We start from the raw sequence: 21103 nt of genomic DNA, 5'->3' as shown, positions 1-21103 counted from the left end.
CATTGCGTTTGTGGAATAAGTGTTAATCTACTCGTTTTTAGCCATCTCCGGGGGCGGCCATTTTGTCTTCTGTCGACTTGAAAATGACATCACAACTGCTCACAACGACCAATCACGGCTCAGATTCAGAAAACAGGTCAGCCGTGATTGGTCGTTGTGAGCAGTTTTTATGTCATTTTCAGTTGACGGAAGACAAAATGGCCCCGGAGATGGCTAAAAACGAGTGCATTTTGCTGCTTAATTTATATTCCACAAACGCAAAATTAATCAGAATGCCGTGTTTATTGCCGTCAACTAGTGGGCCTGCTGGGAACATATTCTTGAAAAATATGTTTGGGTTGACTTCCGCTTTAACGCTAATTGCTCAACTAAAGGTGCTGCCTTGAAATCTACCTTTTAATAAAATACTTATCGCCGGAACGATGTGTTGTACATGTTTCTGCGCTTATACTGATAGGGTTTGGGGGAATTTTTCACCCTGACTTGCATTCAAGCAGCTGAAGGAATAGTGTTACAGTGAAAGGGTTCACTGAAACATAATCCCTTCAAAGACAAACATGACAGCTTCTGTCCTGGATCACATCCGATTTTGTAAGTGGTCCTAATGTGTATACCCTGACTGTTTTTAGCTACCGGATCTCCCTCCCTTCCTGACTCTTGGCTGTTGCATGTTTTCACCCACCTCTCCTCGCCTCCCCTCTCTGGCTGTCTTGCAGTGAATGCCACAGGCCTCCCACCACTCAGTCCACATTTAGAACTCAACTTTTCCCAGACTTTCAGGCCCAGCTGGTTGTATCGTGCTGTATACTGCTCCACTAGCTCACCACGTCTCATCCTCCTCGACAACATGGGCGCGGAACCTTCCAGATATCGGGCGGCGGAATAGAGGATGTCTAGCTTTGTGTTTTGATGCCGAGGGAGTCTGTGCCACCACTTCCCCAATCATGGAGCCTCATGCCGAGGTAGGACTGCTGTCAACAATTAGTCCGTTTTTGCTACTTTTATACCTAAGAAGAGTGGTTGTTAAACTTTTTTCCCTGACATGCCAACCTGTTGAGGATGACAAGTAACATGTTGTGGGAGCCAGCCGGGTAAGTGACATGGAAGGGCTCCCAAAAATAAATTGAAACAACAAAGCTTTTTGCAGTTTTCTGTATCTGGTTTAGCCTACTGATTTATGTGGATCTAAGACTTCAGTGCACAAAATTAACAAACAGCCGAATAATAAAATGATTCTGACAAAAAACCCATCCGTGCATGACGCCGTGGGAAAGATGCTAATGCTAATGGCAGAGGTTTCATTATTTAAAGATCATTATATGGCTAATTTCCGATTCACATCCATTTACCAGCTGGGAGTATCTTGAGTGGACTGACTTGTTTACAACTGTTTAAGTGTCACCCAAGATAGCATTTAGCTGCCAACTCAACTACCATCGGGACGTCACAAGAATATTTAAGATTGCGTTATAAAGCAATACTGTTGCATTTTATTGCAAAACGTTTGCGTTATAACACAATAAGTTTTCAGTTTTTATGGCATTAGTTTGCAATAAAATAATTATTGCAAAACATCCATCCGGTATCTATACCGCTTATCCTCACAAGAGTGCTGGAGCCCATCCCAGCTGTCAATGGACAGTAGGCGGTTGACACCCCGAATTGGTTGCCAGCCAATCGCAGGGCGCACAGAGACAAACAAACATTTGCACTCACAACCACACTTAGGGGCAATTTAGAGTGTCCAATCAACCTACCGTGCATGTTTTTGGAATGTGGAAGGAAAAACCCACGCAGGCAAGGGGAGAACATGCAAACTCCACACAGGAAGGCCGGGGCCGGATTCGAAACCACGACCTCTCCATTGTGAGGCGGACGTGCTAACCAGTAGACCGCCGTGCCGCCCAATTGCAAAACAATGCAGTGTTATTTGAGAGGAAAACGAAAGACTTCCTCTGCCAGGTCGTAGCTTTAGGTGTACGGCGGTGCTCTTTTTATGCTCTCGAGATGTCCCAGACAATTAGGACATACTTCGCATGCATAAGATATGAACTAATTGTTATTCCTTGTCAGTGAAATGGTTGTCCTGTGGCGCAATCCATGCTATTACATGTGTTGAGCCACTAGAGGGCAGACTATGTCTGGGAGTACAATGTTACTGCAGGTAACGCACATAAAACAGAAAAGGCATTTCCGTGGTATTGCAGAAGAGAACAGTGGTCTTTCTTTTTAAAAGAACCCAACACAACACGTCAGTCGGTACTTGACGCATTTAGGGACGATTACAGGGACGGACGAAAACCCATTTCCGTCCTTGCTTAATCCGTCCTTTAAAAAAAACGTCAGGGACAGGATGCCCATCCTTGTTTTTACCTGGGCGCTGAGCAACTGTGATGTCATTTTCAGTCAACAACAAGTGACAAAATGGATGAAAACGGGTGGATTTTGCTTCTTTAACTTATATTCCACAAACGCAATTGTAATCAGAATGTCATGTTTAGGCTAGTGGGGACACATACAACATATTATTGTAAAGAACTTTTTTAGGTTGACCTCTTTAATGTCATTCCAGCGTACCACCCAGTTTGGGAATCACTGACTTAAACCAACATATTTTGTTCATGCTTGTTAAAACAAAACAAATTACAAATCATCAACTCTCACCAGGACGTAGGCATTAAGGCTAGGAGGTGAATGGTCCACTCCAAAACTGGTGCTGCTCAAATACTGCCTCTAGAAGACTAAGTTGACCATTTCTCAGAAGAGAATTTAAAGTCCTATATACCGAGCTGTGGCTCCATTGTCTTATAAAGTTTATAGTGCCTTATCAATCTACTAGCACACAAGAGTTCATATCTATTTTTGATTCTCAGAAGCTCTTGAAGAGAAGGCAGAGCCTCAGCTATCCTACACTTCTGGGCTCATCTCCCAGGAGGGGCCGTGCTCCTCTGGCGTGTCCTGTGTTCATGAAGCGTCATTACTAGGTTGCGCGGCTTGCGCCTATATAGCTGAGAAGTTGCTATCTCAAAAAATGTTCTCACATCGATACATCTGTTCTTCTGCCAGGTGTGCCATTTGACACGGTTGGCCCGGGTCATGTCAAGCCCTGATAATACACTTAAAGCCATGGGAGGGTGTCAGACAGCACTCAAGACCGTGCCAGAGACAGTTAAACATGAGACAAGGCACAGCTTTTAAATCACTCGGCTGAAATTTGATGAGAATATGACTCAGGAAAACTCATGCCCCTCATTCTTATTAAGTTCATGGTGACAGAAAGTGGAAGTCAACCCAAACATCAAGAATATGTTCCCAGCAGGCCCACTACTTGAAACACGGCATTCTGGTTAATTTTGCGTTTGTGGAATATAAATTAAGCAGCAAAATGCACTCGTTTTTAGCCATCACCGGGGGCGGCCATTTTGTCTTCTGTCGACTGAAAATGACATCACAACTGCTCACAACGACCAGTCGCGGCTGACCTGTTTTCTGAATCTGAGCCGTGATTGGTCGTTTTGAGCAGTTGCGATGTCATTTTCAGTCAACAGAAGACAAAATGGCCGCCCCCGGAGGTGGCTAAAAACGAGTGGATTAACACTTACTCCACACACGCAATATTTATCAGAATGCCCTGTTTCAACTAGTGTTCTTGCATAGAACATATTCTTGAAAAAAAACATGTTTGCGTTGACTTTAATGTTGCTTGTAATGAGCTAGCCAAACTACAATGCTTTTATTTGGTGTCACGTTAGATTGTGCAAATGTACCTAACGTTTTGTCTAATATTCTTCTTTTCCAGGTGCCGTTATTTGAGATGGAGTTGGAAGAGGACATGGCTGCTGATGTATTCATGGCAAACACAGGTAATGAAGTGTCCCAATAATGATTAGTCATTGGCCTTCTCATTGTGAATTAAGTCACATGTACTGTACTTCCGAGTGGCAAACGACACCTTTCTTTGATGGTAAACAACCCCTTCTATGTCAGTTGGCCAATGCGACGTATCCTGGCGCCTGTTTTTTACACACATCATGAAATGGTTAATAGAGCGTGTGTCCTCTGACAGGTAGTTGTTCGCCAACATGGATGGATTCCACGGCGCCCCCTGCAGGCCCAGAGCGAGATGCCTTTATTTACATGAACTTCATGAAGAACCACAGCTGCTATGATGCCATTCCCACCAGTTCTAAACTGGTCATCTTTGACACCGCACTGGAGGTAGTGCATACGAGCGCAGCCTGATGTCATGCATTTGTAACTTCATTGAGTGAAAAAAAATGTTTAATTGTCATTTGTGTGCATTTGTGTGAAGGTGAAGAAGGCTTTCTTTGCTCTGGTGGCTAACGGTGTACGAGCAGCACCTCTGTGGGACAATAAGCGCAAATGTTTTGTCGGTGAGCCATGTGTTTTGTGTTTATTTATTTACACCTTTTTCTCTCTCTCTTACCTGCTTACAAGTGTTCCACTCACTGCTGACTCACAAGTTCAGCTCCTCAACTTTCAGAAGGGATGCACACACACACTGGCCACAACATTAGGTACACTTGCCAGCCACTTCCAGCAAGTGTACAGTACCAAGCCACTGATTAGCAGGCTGTGTGCTTAGTTGTTCAATGTGTGTGTGTGTGTGTGCGTGGGTGTGTTTTATATACAGTGCCCTGAAAAAGTATTTCCCCCCTTCCTGATTTCTGATTTTTTTCCATATTCATCACACTTAAATGTTTTCAATCATCAAGCAAATTTTACAATTTTTCTCAGCCGCTTTGGTACATTTCTCAAATCAGAATTGAAATTTGGAAAAAAATAGTCAATTCAGTTCTCGAAACAATTTGTACAAATAGCAAAATATTATGGTTCCATTGCAAAAGCCATTTTCTTTCTCAAAATCATTAGTAGCCTACATTTGCTTAGTCATGTTGTCAATATAACAATGTGCTCTGGAGGGATATTCAAATGTAAACTGCTGTTTAAGTTTTGATGACAAATTCTTTTTTTTTTTTTTAATTGAAAGTTGCACCTATGTGTATGTGGAAACTTGATTTAAGAGACTGGGCAACATTGGGGTAATCATGTTTATTTTCAGAGGTTTAAGTGGGCATGAGTTGAGATGTGCGTATGAATTTTGTTGACAATTGATCGTTGTTTTCGGACATTTAGCGATGTTAAAGGAAGGCTTCACTAGTAATTTTACATGTGTGGCTTAATTGGTCGTAATTAGTTAGTTTAGTTTGGAAAAATGCCTCCATCCATTCATCCGCTATCCATACCACTTGTCCTCACAAGGGTCGCGGGGAGTGCTGGAGCCTATCCCAGCTGTCTTCGGGCAGTAGGCGGGGGACACCCTGAATTGGTTGCCAGCCAATCGCAGGGCACACAGAGACAAACAAACATCCGCACTCACAATCACACCTAGGGGCAATTTAGAGTGTCCAATCAATTTACCATGCATGTTTGGGAATGTAGGAGGAAACTGGAGCACCAGGAGAAAACCCACACAGGCACGGGGAGAACATGCAAACTCCACACAGGGAGGCCGGTGCCGGGATCGAACCCACAACCTCTAGAAAAATGCATGAGTTGAAAAATACACCTCTATATTGATATACTTCTATTTTCTGGCAACACATGGGTATGTCCATATTGGGTCCAAGGAGACATAACGTGTTTAATTTACAGCTGGTCAATACACTCACATTGGACAGAGAAGAGGACACAAGATGCCATAATGCACTGCAAAAATTTGCAACTGGTCAACCAGAAACAGCAAACAAGGTGCACAATGGAATGTTATTCCACTATTTTTCCCAAAAAGTGTACTTGCACACTTTTGTCGAGCTCCCGTTTGCACAAGGAGAGGAACCAACGTGCGTGTGCAGTGGACATTTCAGCGAAGAAGTGGTAGTTTGCCGAAGTTGGTAGTTGTAAATGCTAACGGAAGTTTAAAATAATAGTCGGACGGGCCCATAGGCAATTACTATTTGGTCTGGCCGGAAAAAATGGCGGATAAATGGACAGCGGAAGGATACCGTAGCCAAGGACTGTAGGTGGAAGGCGATAAACGGACCGCAATTTTTGGGTAAAATGCCCAGCTCTGGTTAAGTCCACAATGAGAACAGAGAAGCACTAATAAATGAAGTCACTTTCCTCATTCTCATAAGTGAGTATATGGAGAAGCTTATTGTGATATTTTTTGAGGTTGAAGGGGGAATAGGAATAGATGTCCACAAAAATGTTGATGACGATTGATCGCAGTTTCCAGACATTATAAGCGACTGATGTTACGTTTTAGAAGTACTAATTGTCGCCACTTCCTTTGCTGATGTCACACCAAGACATTGGGGGCCATATCGATTTTACTGATGGAAAAAGGGGCGTTTCAGGTGAAATTCATTATTTATAGATTTTTCCAAAATTGATTGATAGTGAAAATGACAATTTGATATTCCTGAGCAAAAAATACATAGTTTGGTAGTGAAAATTTGACCTTTTTGACAACAAAGTTCTTTGAATCTGCACGCAGTTTGTAACCCAGAAATACATGTCGAAAGTGTCTGAAATAGAAGATCCCTTGCACCCCTTCAACAACAACTTGTGAGTGACATAGAATAGTCAGAGTTGAGCATTCCGTGAGATTGACGGACGCCCGTTTTGCTGCCAATCGATGAGTGACATTAGTCCGTCATGGTGGACACACGTTTTTCTGATGTTTTTTTGGGGACCGATTGACGGACCAACTGAGGGACTTAAATGACGGACTGACTGACGATTACAATTCAGTTCGTCACGATAAATAAAGGACTGACCAATGACAGACGAGTACCTTGCCCGCTGACAGATGACAAATGACGGACCAGCAAAATGTAGTAAAATGCCCACCTCTGAGAATAGTGAATTCTCTTGTGGACCATCATTCAGAACGTAACATTTACAACTGATGTTTGCATGCAGGAATGCTGACCATCACAGACTTCATCAACATTCTCCATCGTTATTACAAATCTCCTCTGGTGAGCCAAGTGATGTTTCCTTTTTGTATCAAATAAATGTTCAGCTGTCCATTTTGCCATGCCTTTTTACCGTGTTGGAGGCCATGTCCTATAAAGCAGGGAGCCATTGATGGATATTTGTGTTGACTACAGGTTCAGATCTACGAGTTGGAGGAGCACAAGATAGAGACGTGGCGAGGCACGTATACATGACACAGAAGTGTAATAATAGCGCACAAGCAGTACTTGTCCTCGAATTTCAAGTTCAAGTTGTGTTCTGAACTTGCCTCCCCTCTCGGCAGAAATCTATCTGCAGTACTCCACCAACAGGCTCATCAGCATCACGCCCGAGGCCAGGTCAATGCCCCCTTTTTTGAAATCGTAAAAAAGTTATGTACATTTGTTGAAAGACCATATTATCCTCCCCCTAGTCTGTTTGATGCCATCTACTCCCTGTTAAAGAACAAGATCCACCGACTTCCCGTCATCGACCCGGCATCTGGGAATGTCCTGCATATCCTGACACACAAGCGCATCCTCAAGTTCCTCCACATTTTCGTAAGTAAAACGATTCTAATGTTCGCTCACAAGTTTGTGGTTTGCACAATTTTTTTTTCGTCTTCAGTTATCCACTGGACCCGAATATTCAGTGTTTTTGTGCTCTGGCCAAAGCCCTGTCTAATATACAGTACAAAATATTGCTTCGGTGCCAGCTTGTGGCATCCTGGCATAAAGAAACTATAGGATGTCCGAAAAGTCCCTATAAATGTCCTTTTTACCCCCAAAAATTGTGTCCGGTATCATTTGGACAGACATGAACAGCTGAAATCTTCGGCCTTGCCGAAATGTCAATGAAATGTCAGCATTTCATTCCCTTTCCCATGGCTCGCCAAGTTACATAGGAGCTGCGTTGAATAAAGTGACACAAGCAAGAGGGTTTTCTGTCCCAGTTGCGGTTCAGTGGCTAAAGCTCGATTCAAACGACTCTTCAGAGAGTCATAAAGCTTTACCTGTCCCGACGTCAACTTGCTGAACATTGTAATATTCCACTTGAACCCTTTGAACTTTAGCCAACCATGGGCAAGGAATGATGTTTACAAAAATGTAAAAGCTGAAGATATCAGATGATGGCCTCACATTTGTCTGAAACTTTTCTTTTTTTTAAGGAAATTGTATAATGACTTTTGGGACACCCTGTATAATGTGTAATTCAGGGGAAGAGTATCATTTGGTCAGGCCATAGCCTTGTTTAATAGGAAATTAGTGCTTTGCCACCATCTTGTGGCATTTATAGGCAACTGTAAAACATTTTTCGGGTGAATTACTCACTGATTTTTGCTATTCGAAGCAGCGATTAATCCCACTGTGTGTCACCTTTATTGTGATTGTCTATTTTTATTTAATATGTCTCCTTCACCAGGGTTCTATGATTCCAAAGCCGTGGTTCCTGCAAAAACAGATCGGTCAACTGGCTATCGGTACCTTTAAGCAGATCGCAACAGTGCAGGAATCGGCGTCGGTCTACGACGCTCTGAGCATCTTTGTGGAGCGACGAGTGTCCGCTCTGCCTGTGGTCAATGAGCAAGGTAGTTAGTTCACCGATCCACAAGAGCCTCTTTCACGCAGAGGTCCGCAGCATCAGAACCAGAGTCATAACATAACATCTGGCAATTAACAGCGACATGAAGAAGGAGGAACAATCCTTGTTTTTCCAGGCCGTGTAAAGGAGGCTACAGCAAAACTAGCATCAACTGTAGCTCCAAGGGGTTTTTCTTCTGTACATTTTGAACAATGTGGGTTGGGTTGACTAATTAGCATAAATATTTAGCTCATCTTTTGCGAAAATGTTATTTCCATCCATTTTGAGAAATTAGTAATAATTGAGAAATTTTTGCAAGTGTAGTTCAACAACTTCTCTACTAGGGAGAGCTACTATACTGTTAACGTTTCTTCTCTACTTCTTTCTCAGGTAAAGTGGTGGCGCTATACTCCAGATTTGATGTCATTGTAAGTTTCACAAGTTCATACTGTTCATGAAGTTCCTAAAATGTTACTGCAAATTCATATACTTGGATTTAGGGCCACAAAACTAGTAACTGCATCTTGTCACATGCAGACATAGATGAAAAAGTTCAACTTGCTTAAGCCACATTATAATTTCGCTTTGGTCTGTATGAAAGAATCTTGCAGCCCAGAAGAACTACAACAACTTGGACATGACCATGACAGAGGCCGTTGCCTCTCGAGCCTGCTGCATGGAAGGAGTGCTTAAATGTTACCCTCATGAAACCTTAGAGACCATCATTGACCGCATCGCAAAGGCTGAGGTAAGAGAGTTCTTTTTTCCTGCTTTTTTGCGACTACACTCTGACTGCACATTTAGCCAGCAAACTACTACAGTCGGTGTTCTGCCAAACCGAAAGGCTGATTTGACAGCCTACTTTGCCAAAATGTCCTACCCTTTGTGAAACTTCCGGCTAATTTGACAGCCAAAATACTACTGTGCACTTTCAGCTTGTTTTGTTTTGATGCAGACTGGTAGGTACAACTTAAAAAAAAAAATCCTTAAAGGGGAAATCAACGCAAACACCTTTTTTTGTCAATAATATGTTCCCAGCAGGGTTGAAACACAGCATTCTGATTAATATTGCGTTTGTGGAATATGAGTTAAGCAGCAAAATTCACCTCTTTTTAGCCATTTCACAGGGCGGCCATTTTGTCACTTCTGTCGACTGAAAATGACATCACAACTGCTCAGGGCTTCGGTAACGACCAATAACGGCTGACCTGTTTTCTGAAGTTGAGCCGTGATTGGTCGTTACCTGAGCCCTGGGCAGTTGTGATGTCATTTTCAGTCGACAGAAGTGACAAAATGGCCGCCCTCAGAGATGGCTTAAATGGGTGGATTAACTCTTTTTCTTATAGTTTCATTTCCATGTAGTCTATAAATATACATAATCAAGTGTAGAAAGAAACAGCTTCATATATTTATCTTACTTCCCCATATGTGTGCAAATGTTCAAGTGTTTAACACTGTTTATAGTGTTATTTTCTTATCAGGCATATCCTAATATTTTAAATTAATAACAATTGTTCTAAAATTTGAAGTTCTTTTGTCGGATTGGATTTTGCTACTTTTGCTGATTTTTGTCGAGGTACGGTTTCGGTACCGGTATCAAGGTATTTTATGCCGGTTATAATATCAAAGTCAAAATGTTGGTATCATGACAACCCTAAGCCACACAGCTGACCAAAATATAGTGACAAAGTTGTTTACTATCAAGTAGTAATGTGGCATTGATTTGTGTTGCGGCTTTGCTAGGTGCATCGTTTAGTGTTGGTGGATGCCAAGGATGTGGTGAGAGGAATCGTCTCACTGTCGGACCTCCTCCAGGCCCTGGTCCTCAGCCCAGCAGGTATTGACGCACTGTGCACCTAACCACCACCTCCATACGTGTGCCTTGCTTTCTCTCTCAGTCCCACCCCGGATGTGTGGCAGGCCCACTCCTCATCCACAAAGGCCACGACTGGCTTCTCGTGGTCAACGCGCCATCTTCTCCACTAGTGGTTTATGTTCCGAGCGCTTTTTCCATTCCCAAATATTAGCATCTCCAAAGTCAAGAAAACATTGTGTTTATCTACAAAAACATCTAAACCAGTGTCCAACGACTGCCTGCTACCTTGATGCTACTCAACCCTGAACTGCCTGTTTACGTCAGCACTGTGTGCACCTTTGGCTAAAAAAAAAAAAAAAAAAAAAAATTAAAAAAAAGGCAATCAGTCCACCACCTTCTGCAAAAGGCAGAGTCCCCCTTCTGCAGCTTTTGCAAAAACCTTCATGACTCCAGCAGAAAATGTTGGCAGCTCCCCGGCTCCTCACTTTGCAGGTATGAAGCCGCGAGCAGGCCCATGCTATAAGCTTGTATTTATTTTCAGTTTTTCAACTTACGAGCTGTCACTTGATTATGTTGTTGTTTTTTGTTTTGTGTTTTTGCTTTGCCTTTTGAGCCAAAGTTTGATTTGTACGAGCAGTGCTTGACATTTGAGGTTTTGGCTGGTGATGGTGACAAAAAGCTGGAGGACCCAAGTGCAGGGAAGCATGGGAGGCAAGGAGTGCGGGAGTCTCAGAAAGAGGATCTATTTAAAAAAAAAAAAAAAAAAAAAATACAATCCAGGCACATGGGATAACCAAAAAATACTGGCGGCTGATAGGTTGACACAAGGTACCGGGGTGATGAGAACAAGTGGAAAGAAAACCTCATGAGCATGACAAGACATGAAAAGAGACACGAGGAAAACATAACAAAACAACATCAATTTTTTCAAATATGAGATTTTGAGAAAAAAAAAGGATTATGCCAAATGATTATTATCACCCAAGGGTAAAATTGATGCAAAGTAATAATATTGCTCTTTTCTTGGTGTGAAAGTTAAAGATTTAATGTCAAGCCCTACTTATGAACCAGCTTCGGTGAAGTGGAAAAAAAGAATAGCCACAGTTTCCGCTGCACTTTCAGCCGTTCAGCGAGTGAAAACACTCGCCAGGAGCATGGCGAAGACGCCAACACCGGCCCAATCAAACTGTTTTTATATACGATGGTCACAGAGCAAACTAAACTTGCAAGTCAAGTACCACCGTAGTTTGTATTGTGGGGTTGTCAGTGTACTGTGGAGCCTCCAAACTGTAGTCAGCTTTCGAGTTCGACCTAAGCTTTCTGCCAAAAATGCATGTCCCTGCATTGTCTGTCAGGGTGCTTGCTTTTTTCCACTTTGTGGGCTGTGCCGCTGCAAGTCGACGCACGCTGGTTGTCCAGCACGTCATTTTCGTACAAATCTAAAGTCTCGTTAAATGCACAAGTTGTTCTTGCGTATTGCAGAATGATTGCTCTTGACTTTTCACATTTTTATCTTTCAGATTTTATGAGTGGTCGTGTTTTCAAGAGGGGGGAAAATGAGATGACTGAGGAGAGTGGTTGTGAACAAGTGTGACCAACCAAACCCAGGTTAAATTCACCTGGGAAAATGAGATTCAATGTGAAGAAAAAGACAACTGTGGGACTTCAATCAACTTCTCTTTATAGAGACACTTTATTGTATGGAATGGAGCATGTCTGAATGATGTGGACTTTGACAGAAAATGGTTCATCTCTTTCAGACTGAATTAGATGGTGTGAAACAAACAACCGTCAAAATAGTCGTGATGTTTTGTGCTTTGTACATTTTGCCTTGAGATTGTTCACATTTTGAAAGTAGTTTTTCAGTTTTATTTAGAAGCACCTACACTCATAATTTTACTGTGCAAAAAAATCTTAAATACCTTTCTCCATAGCCATGCAAAACACTTTTTTTTTTCTCCACACAATAATGTATGCTAACAATACAGCAATGCTGTATATGATTTAGCATTATCTGCAATATTAGTCTTAAGAAGTGTTGGATGTCTTACGTTGATCAAATCTCCTTTTGTTTTTAATTGAAAGTCTTGTATTGAACCTTACAAGTGAACGTTTGACTCTGTTGTGAAATTAGCATCAGCCATCATGCCACATCTATGTTGTGCTTTTTTTCTCTCCACCTGCAATGTCTTGAATTGATTTTTTTAAATGTATGAATTGGTAGATTTTTTTTTTAATCCCTGAATTTTTTCAAGCCCGCAAGTGACTCTCAAGGGCCTTCACCATATAGGCTAGTCAGCCACTAAGGTTACATTTTGTCTGTGCATTCATATAACAATAAAGGAAAAAGGTCTCATCTTCTGTTTGCTTTATCATGGCAGATGTCCTCTATGAGCGTGAGCTCGGCTGACTGCTTTGTTTACAAGAGGAGGGTTTGTTAACTCTGACAGTTTCTTACATCCTGGTCCCATGGTTACACCCACGCGTAATTCCCTGCATTGGTATTCAAGCGGAATGTTTTTTGAGGCCTCAAAAGGATAACACAGGGTCATTTAGTGTCAGAATCACGGCATCATTGCAAATACTGATACTAATCCACAAAAGACATTGTGACACAACTATGATACTTTTACATTTATACTGCTATTGTCCTTATTAGCAGTCCTATAGTACAAAAAAAAAATGTTAAAGAATAAGCAAGTCAATTCAGTCACAAACAGAATCGACTTTGTCACTCTTAATCAAGGAGTCACGGGCATGCCTTGGCTCCATCCTTTGGACAAACATAAGAACCAATCACTCACTCAGCCGCACTTTCGTTTGTTCGTAAATGTCTCGTTGTGATGTAACTTTTGACATTGCGTCAGCCACATGATCAAGACACCATCCAGCTGCTCGTGCTTACTGCAAGCACCCACCAGCTGCACCCGCGACCATGGATCCTGCACTCAGGTAAGAGTCTGGCTCATGAACGAACAGAGTGCTCATTTGAATTTGTTGCGTTATGGATTCAAATGTCTACACTTGGCGATGCACTTCTGACACACTAGAAACACATGTATATGTAAATGTGTGCGTATCTACTAATGTATATTTATTTATGCTGTGTGTGATCCATGCGAGTCATGCGAGAAGGTGGGCAGGTCCATGTGTTAAAATCACAATTTAACAACACAAAATGTTTTGTTTGGCATGAGGAGGAGGTTTGACCAACACACTATGTGTAAATATAAAAGATCAGCATGAAGGTCTTAGATTTGGAGAAGAGAACAAATGCCGTCGAAGGTGGAAGGATGTCCATCTCTGTAATTGTTTGCATTGAGAGGCGCCGTCCGGATCAGTTTGCACTAGAACTAGTTTCATTATATTTTTGTATTCAGTGGTGAGCAAAAGTAATGAATAAAGGTTCTTTAGTGTAATGTAGAACAAGATGGACACTACAGAGAGTCCTGCAACACAACGGCGGTGAGCAGCTTTTTTTTTTTTTGGGGGGTGCGTTTGAACAGCTTTTTTGTTTTGTGCATACAGTTATTTGTTCTAACAGTTTGTACTAATAGACCCAGAATGAAACTCAGAAGAGCACAGACCTCCACCAAGGTTCAACAATCCCAATTTGGATTATAATCCTCATAGAGAAAAAGAATTACAATTTTGTCAATAAGAGGTCTCATTACAGAGTCTAAGGGTTAAAACAATGTTTTATTGCTGCCTCAAATTTTAGAAATCCAAATGTGAACCAATTTTATCCACATTTTTTTCTTACATTAAAAAAAAATGGTGTGTTGAATTTACTCAATTTCATTTCATAAAGTGGTTACACAAAAATAAAAACTGGATACATTCCTTAAAAAATGTATCAAAATCAATTTGATTCAATTGTGTGCATCCACTTGACAAAATAAAATTGAGTAAATTCAATACACCAATTTTTCAGCGTAGCCAATGAGTGGTCATCTGTTAATTTCTATGCAAATCAATTTTGTGTTATCCTGCCCTCTAAAGAAAAAAAAACTGAAGAAAATAAAACCTACTTGGTAGATAGGCCCAATTTTTTGCAATTTCAAAATCGTTTTATTTTTTCAATATATATTTTTCCCCAAAGAGAAGATTGTATTTAAATGGACCAATATCTATTTATTTTTATTCCTTTATGATGACAGGTCGACATCTTCTGGACACGCGAAACAGAGACTGGTGAAAGTTCTTATTTTCTACAATTTAATATGTAAACATAAAACTTCATCCTTCAGATAGGAATTGAATATTCAATAATCCATGATTAATCAATTAAAAAAAAAATCCTTGCTCCTGCAGGTGGGAATTGAACAGTGGGCTACTGTAAATCGTGGTCTTTACAGTGAAGATAACGCTGGCTTTTAATTGACAAAAAGGTGTTACGCCTGCTGAAAAAAAACTGCATAAACCAGCATGGTTTTATTGTGTTTTGGTGAACCAGCAAGACCAGCAGCTAAAGCAAAACAACATGTTGTTGTTGCCCTGCTGGTTGCTGGTGACACCAGCAAGACTCCAGCTGGTCACCAGCTCCTGGCAGGGCCCCAGCAACAGGCTGGCCTATGGTGTGACTTTGTGCCTCTGTTCATAGAGTGGGTTGTCCAGTTAACGAAGGTTTGGCTCTTCCAATCTTGGCTCTTTTGTTTTGCTGCTTATCTTGCTGGTGCACGAAAACATAACCAAAACATTCTGGTCCATGCTGGTTTTTTTTGTTTTTTTGTTATTGTTTTTTTTATCAGTGAATTAAATGTCTTTAATAACATGATATGATTGGATCTCGGTAAGGTTGCATTTCTGATACAACATTTGTTTTAGATTGTGCCGGTATACAGACATGGTTCTAAGAGTGATTTGTTGTCTTCTGCTGTGAGCAGAAAGGCGAAGCTGATGTTCGGCCTGAAAGGGAAGAAGAAGAAGAAGGCCCACTCAGACTTGGTCCTGGCAAACAAGGCGGCTCTGGGTAAGACCTCACACACACTTAATGCAAATAAAACTGTGATAACATTAATCACGTGCGAGAGAGAGAGAGACAGACTAACCTTTGTCAAACAGTCACATGGTCACGATCATGATGTATCACTTTTGTTTATTTCTCAACTCAACTGTATTTATAGAGCGCTTTGAAACAACCACCGCTGTATACAAAGTGCTGTATATGGAGCAAAAATGATTCATACAAGAACAACAAAGACAAAACAATAAATTAATAACAGAATTAATAAAATCAGTAAAAAGCACACAATACGAACACAAAACTGAGTATATATTTCTATATGTATTTATGTATATGTATATACTGTATATACAGTACTGTATATAAAGTGCAAAATTTTAAGGGGTCTGAATACTTTTCGTACCCACTGTATATACGCACATATATGGTGTTTTCACGACTTCTGGCTGAAAAATATACAGTACATACTTGTGAATATGTGTGTGTTTATGTATGTGTAATTACAGTATGTGTATGTATGCGCACATCTACTTTTATTTTTAAACCTGTACATAATTTTCCTTTTTATTTGAATAGACAGTGAAGGGGAGGTCAGTTCTGAAGCATCTCAGTTGCTGGAGGAAAAAAACGACGAGGATGGATTCTCGGCCATCAGAACCAGAATCATGCCCAACACCAAAAGGTTCTTCTCACATGTGATTTGCTTTGATGATGTCACACTTACACAGTTTACGGGTCTAGGTCTTGACCTCTTCCTTTTTTTTTTCTTTCATTATTTTTCAGTTTATTGTGATCACTGACTTAACTGTGGTCATTAACCTGTACATATGCGAAATAGATTATTGAACAAAAGGGGTTTTTTTTATTGACAGAAATCCACATGATAAATGGCTAATTGAATGAACAGAAAGTATGAAGTGGTCATATCAACTCAATATTTCCATTGTATACTGAAACCAATAATTTTAATGGCCAGTGTTTTCTCCAAAGACATATTTAAGACTTTGATTGGGCAATTTATCTGTGGAACCTAATGAACTATGTGCACAAAATGCACCAAAAATTGAGTTGTGGGGTTGATGCTGCTTATGAAACTATAGAAACAATGTTTAAAAAAAAAGGGTTATATTCAAAGCATAAAAGGTAGTGAAAAAAATGGTGGAGATATTGTTGTTTCGTTTGACCCTGATGACTACACTGTCACTGCATGTACAGTATATATTGTGCTTTCACTTTAGTTTAATTTTCAAATGATCTTTTTATAATAAATGCTTAACATGTTAATGTTGCTGTTTTACTATTTTATTATACTACTATAGATTCAGATTCATGTATTTTTGTTTTAATATTGTATTTATTTTTTACACAGCATCACATCACATGGCACGCTTCACTAATTGTTCAATATTCCTGTTCCTGCCCATTGTGCTTCTATTGCACTGACTTTGTTCAGGTCCAAACTCAACACGCGTATTCAGGACAGTGAAGAGAAACCACAGAGCTTCCAGGTAAACAACACACACACACTTCTGTGTTTGGGTTCTGTATAGGGACACTAAGTGAGACGTGAAATATTGTGGTTGAATATATTGTATGTTTTATTTTTATGGCTGCAGATTGCTATTAACATCACGGAGGCCAAGCAGCTGGTGGGTGAGAACATCGACCCCAGCGTGATGATTGAGATTGGTGACGACAAGAAACAGACAACAGTCAAAGAGGGTACCAACGCTCCCTTTTACAATGAGGTAGGAAAATGAACAAAGTTAAATGACAAAATCACACTGCATATTAATAACAATGAGCATTCCAACTAAGTGTGAGTAGTCTAATTAAGTCGTCCCTCCTTTCATTCTCCCAGTATTTTGTGTTTGACTTCTTTTCCCACAAAGAGATCTTCTTCGACAAAGTCATCAGGCTGACGGTGAGTTCAAATGCGTCAGGTCAAAGTATAGTTGATCGTTTTGTCAGGCGCTTGAGCGCCTCATTGTTGTTTTCTCTTCCGATCTGAAAGGTGATGCACTCCAAGATGCTGAGGAGCTTCTGCATAGGCTCATTTAAGCTGGATGTGTGGACAGTCTACAAACAACAAGGTGGACATTATAGCAATGTTTCTTGTTATTGCTTATGTTACATTATCAATACAACTGGTTTAAATGTTGATAATCCAATCCAACATTTGTGGAAATTTTGAATTACTACCCCAAAACTGTTTTCATACCAATGACTTGATAAATGTTTTTTTTATTCATTATAATAAGCTTAACTCTCCTCCGTTGTGATTTTTGCAGTATCACAATGCTATCTGAAAAGAAATTGTGATTTTTTTTTTTATCATTTTTTCAAAAATGGTATTAATTCACTTTCGTTCACTTTGATAAACTTTTCTTTTATCGTAATTAATTATACCTTTCCTTTGATTATTATTTTACCTTTCGTCTTTGCGTTTCTGAGGAATTCTGTCACCTGGCCAGTACACATACGACAGTTGGATATGGACTCAAATATTGAGCAGCTTTGACAGGTTTCACACCTCTGGCAAGAATACCAGAATGTTTTGAAATTAGGATCCGACAATTTGACCAGATTTTTCAGGTCAGCTGGGTTTCCACCTTTATATAAAATGAATGGATCTAAAACACTTCCCTGGGGAATTCCACTTATAATTGCTTACAATATGACCACATTTATCAGGTCAGCGGGATTTCCACCATTATATAAAATGAATGGATCTAGAACATTTCTCTGAGGAATTCCATTTATAATTGTACGTGACTTATTTGTAGTTGGCATGAATGTCAAGCATTGTGCATTGTACCGGCACCTCTGCCAAGGTGGCCGGCCTCCCCGGCTGGAGCGCCGTAGCTCTGAAATTTTTATTATCTATTTTTTAAAGTCCACCTTTTGTGCGCTTGCCCACACATGCACTTCCGATGAAGGCACGCTCCGAGCGACGTCACCGGCTGAAGCGCTGGCCTCGCCGCCTGAAGCTTCGCTCTTTAGAATTTTACTAAGACCACCTCCAGGTGGGACGCCTGACAAGTGTGTCTGAGAAAGAGGCACTATGACCGGCCTCCCAGGTGACGAACCTCCCAGTAGATGTTTGACTGTGATCGTCATTTCTCAGGGGACTGCCTGGTGAACCTTGGCCGGTACAAAAGAACATCAGGAAAGGGGCAAGACAGCCACACAGGGAGAGGCAGGTTTTAGTGAGCCAGGCTTCTTATTTCCGGGTTAAAAAAATAGCCCCTATAATAACTCATATTTCATAAGAAATAAGATTGCCATCGCATGATATAGGGCTATAGGCTCTGAATTTTCAAACGTACATGCGCAAGTCAATACACGTGGCATTATGGGAAAAAAATGCTGATTTTGCCATTTAACCTATATTTTATCAGTATGTTTGAATGTACTTTACAAATATGTTCAAATGGGTGTGCCAGTCAAAAATGTTTACTCCTCATTGGCTGTTCAACTCTCCCGTACGAACATGTTTGTGGTGTCAGTCTTACTAAAATCGAGAGATCCTCTCAAGTAAGTGAAGCCATGAAAATATAGTCAGGTTTTTTTTTCCTCGGCCCCCCACATATCGGTCAAGCCCAGCTTTAGCCCCGGGAGAGAAAAAATCCTGGCGCCCTTTCTGCCAAATGGAGCCTATCCCAGCTACTTTGGGCGAGAGACGGTGTCCACCCTGGACTCGTCACCAAGACAAATATTGACAAACTAATATTCACACACACATATTCACATGTATAGGCAATTTAGAGCATATTCATTTATGAACATTAAGAAATGTGGTAGAAAGCAACGAACATGCAAACTCCGCACAGGAGGGACTGAGCCCGTGGGTACCTGACATGGCTATACATTATATGAACAAATGTTTTGGGATACATTCCACTTCTCAAAAGTAAAAATGGAAGATTGAGGTCTGCTTACTCTTTTCCACACAGTGTAAAATTAATAATGACTGTGTGCTTTCCTTTACATCCTTTTTATTTTTCTATTTGAGGTCACCAATTCATCAACAAGTGGGCAATGCTGACGGCCCCTGGTGACATTAGCACAGGGTGCAAAGGTTACGTCAAGTGTGACATTAGTGTTTCGGCAAAGGGGGACGCCATGCAGCCCGGGATTAAAGCCAGTGATGCAGAGGAGCAAATAGAAAAGTATGTAAACAAGCTTTATTATTTATTTGTGTTTGTTTTGGAGCGGCTAAATGTCAGTTATCTCTTTAAATGCAAATGACGCTGTGTTCTTTTTGACGACATACTTTTCCCAGGAACCTCTTGATACCAGAAGGATTCCCGTCGGAACGCCCCTGGGCTCGTTTTTCTGTGAGGGTGTATCGAGCGGAAGGTCTTCCCCGCAACAATTCCAGCATCATGGCCAACGTCACCAAGGCTTTCATAGGAGACAACACAGCACTCATAGACCCTTTCGTGGTTGTTAGCTTCTTCAAACAAACGGTGGGTAGCCTACCGTATCAATTGTGTGCAGATCGTTACTGATAACAAAAACTATTGAAATACAGCAATTTAACGAAATAAAATTGAGATTGAGAATGCTTTAAAAAAAAAAAAATGAAAAAAAGTAACTGAAAATAAAACTACTTACTAAGTACTTTGTTTTTGTCTTCATCAATTAATTTCATGCATGGCCTTTCAGTGTTTATTTTCTGTATTACTGTTCAGGAAAGAACAAGAAAGGTTGAATAGTTGTTCGAGAAGTGTTGTTTACTTTTTACACAATTTGTATTGTGGCCTTTTGTTTATCTTGCGCTCAACAAATACTCCACATATACAGTAAAACTAATACTAAAGCTAATAAAAAAAAAAAAACTAAAACCAATCATCTTAAAATGTTTTTTTTAAACAATTAAAACTAATGAACCTCCTCTAAAACCTAATTAAAACTAACTGAATTTTTTTTTTTAAAAAGTAAAAACAAAATAAAAACTATATTTAATGATCCAAAACTATTATATCCCTGGTGCAGATGTGTGAATACCTTTGTTGAAAAATGGTCCTCTACTCAAATGACACATAACAGAACCCGCCATCTTCTTTGTCTCACCTTTAAGGGTCGCACTTCCACACAGAAGTCCAACGCTGATCCAGTGTGGAATGAGCAGATCGTCTTCACAGAGATGTTTCCTCCGCTGTGTCAGAGGATGAAGATCCAGGTGTGAAAGCTCCTGCCTTTCAGTCCATATGTTTTTTGCTTCCTGTTTGAGTAAATCGGTTGAACAATTGAGCAACTCCACTTGACAATTCACCACCTCGGTTCGACATATGACCTACTGGGTTAGAAACAAAGCAACTCTGTTCGGTGCATCAGAGATTGGGTCGGACCAGGGGTGCCCACACTTTTTCAGCCTGAGAGCTACTTATGACATGACCGAATCAAAATGATCTACCGCCCACTAAAAATGCAAAACACATTAATTATAAATACTGTATATTGAGAATTATTTTTATATGTACCATATATGCTGGTGTACCTTGCATGAATGCATCAACCTATATACAGTATAGCACAATACAACAACAAAAATGTTTTGTAATTACTTTACTCTGATGACTTGCACTGAATGGAATTAGCCAGGGACGCATAGTCCGGACAGTAGCTGCTGATAGCCAGCCTCAAGCAGATTTGCAGCAACAACAATCCACCCATTCGCTCCATTCGGCGCGTATAAAACAAGTCAACTTTTTTGCACACAATGCTAATGCTATCAATATTGCTGTCTT

General features: G+C 40.5%; 2 protein-coding genes across 6 annotated transcripts in view; both read left to right on the top strand.

Moving 5' to 3' along the window:
- Window positions 1-715: 715 nt before the first annotated feature.
- On the top strand, window positions 716-12737 carry prkag3b (protein kinase, AMP-activated, gamma 3b non-catalytic subunit). Of its 5 annotated transcripts, XR_015089627.1 has the most exons (15): window positions 716-962; window positions 1059-1091; window positions 3800-3863; window positions 4067-4218; window positions 4313-4394; window positions 6949-7007; window positions 7140-7185; window positions 7289-7343; window positions 7418-7544; window positions 8407-8572; window positions 8956-8993; window positions 9167-9313; window positions 10309-10402; window positions 10464-10873; window positions 11902-12048. XR_015089627.1 is itself a non-coding variant. In XM_086052199.1 (13 exons), exons 1-13 carry the CDS (start codon window positions 945-947, stop codon window positions 11973-11975), a joined length of 1122 nt encoding a protein of 373 aa, XP_085908325.1. In that variant the 5' UTR covers window positions 716-944; the 3' UTR covers window positions 11976-12737. The 5 variants fall into 5 exon arrangements, 2 of the variants coding, with proteins under 2 accessions (XP_085908325.1, XP_085908326.1); XR_015089626.1 differs by lacking the exon at window positions 1059-1091; XM_086052199.1 differs by lacking the exons at window positions 1059-1091; window positions 10464-10873 and having other exon boundaries at window positions 11902-12737.
- A 529-nt stretch (window positions 12738-13266) lies between these two features.
- Window positions 13267-21103, top strand: part of fer1l6 (fer-1 like family member 6) — a 32914-nt gene continuing 25077 nt past the window's right edge. Inside the window, exons 1-10 of the mRNA XM_086052145.1 lie at window positions 13267-13333; window positions 15268-15353; window positions 15924-16029; window positions 16801-16855; window positions 16964-17095; window positions 17209-17271; window positions 17362-17440; window positions 19363-19519; window positions 19633-19819; window positions 20434-20535. Of these exons, the coding sequence (XP_085908271.1) occupies window positions 13317-13333; window positions 15268-15353; window positions 15924-16029; window positions 16801-16855; window positions 16964-17095; window positions 17209-17271; window positions 17362-17440; window positions 19363-19519; window positions 19633-19819; window positions 20434-20535 (984 nt within the window). The 5' untranslated portion in view covers window positions 13267-13316. The remainder of the gene's footprint in view (window positions 13334-15267; window positions 15354-15923; window positions 16030-16800; window positions 16856-16963; window positions 17096-17208; window positions 17272-17361; window positions 17441-19362; window positions 19520-19632; window positions 19820-20433; window positions 20536-21103) is intronic.

This window comes from Filicampus tigris, chromosome 14 (genome assembly GCF_054856515.1).
Source record: "Filicampus tigris isolate MCC_2025a chromosome 14, RoL_Ftig_1.0, whole genome shotgun sequence".
Classification (NCBI taxonomy): Eukaryota; Metazoa; Chordata; class Actinopteri; order Syngnathiformes; family Syngnathidae; genus Filicampus; species Filicampus tigris.
This window is presented reverse-complemented; position numbering and strand designations above follow the sequence as displayed.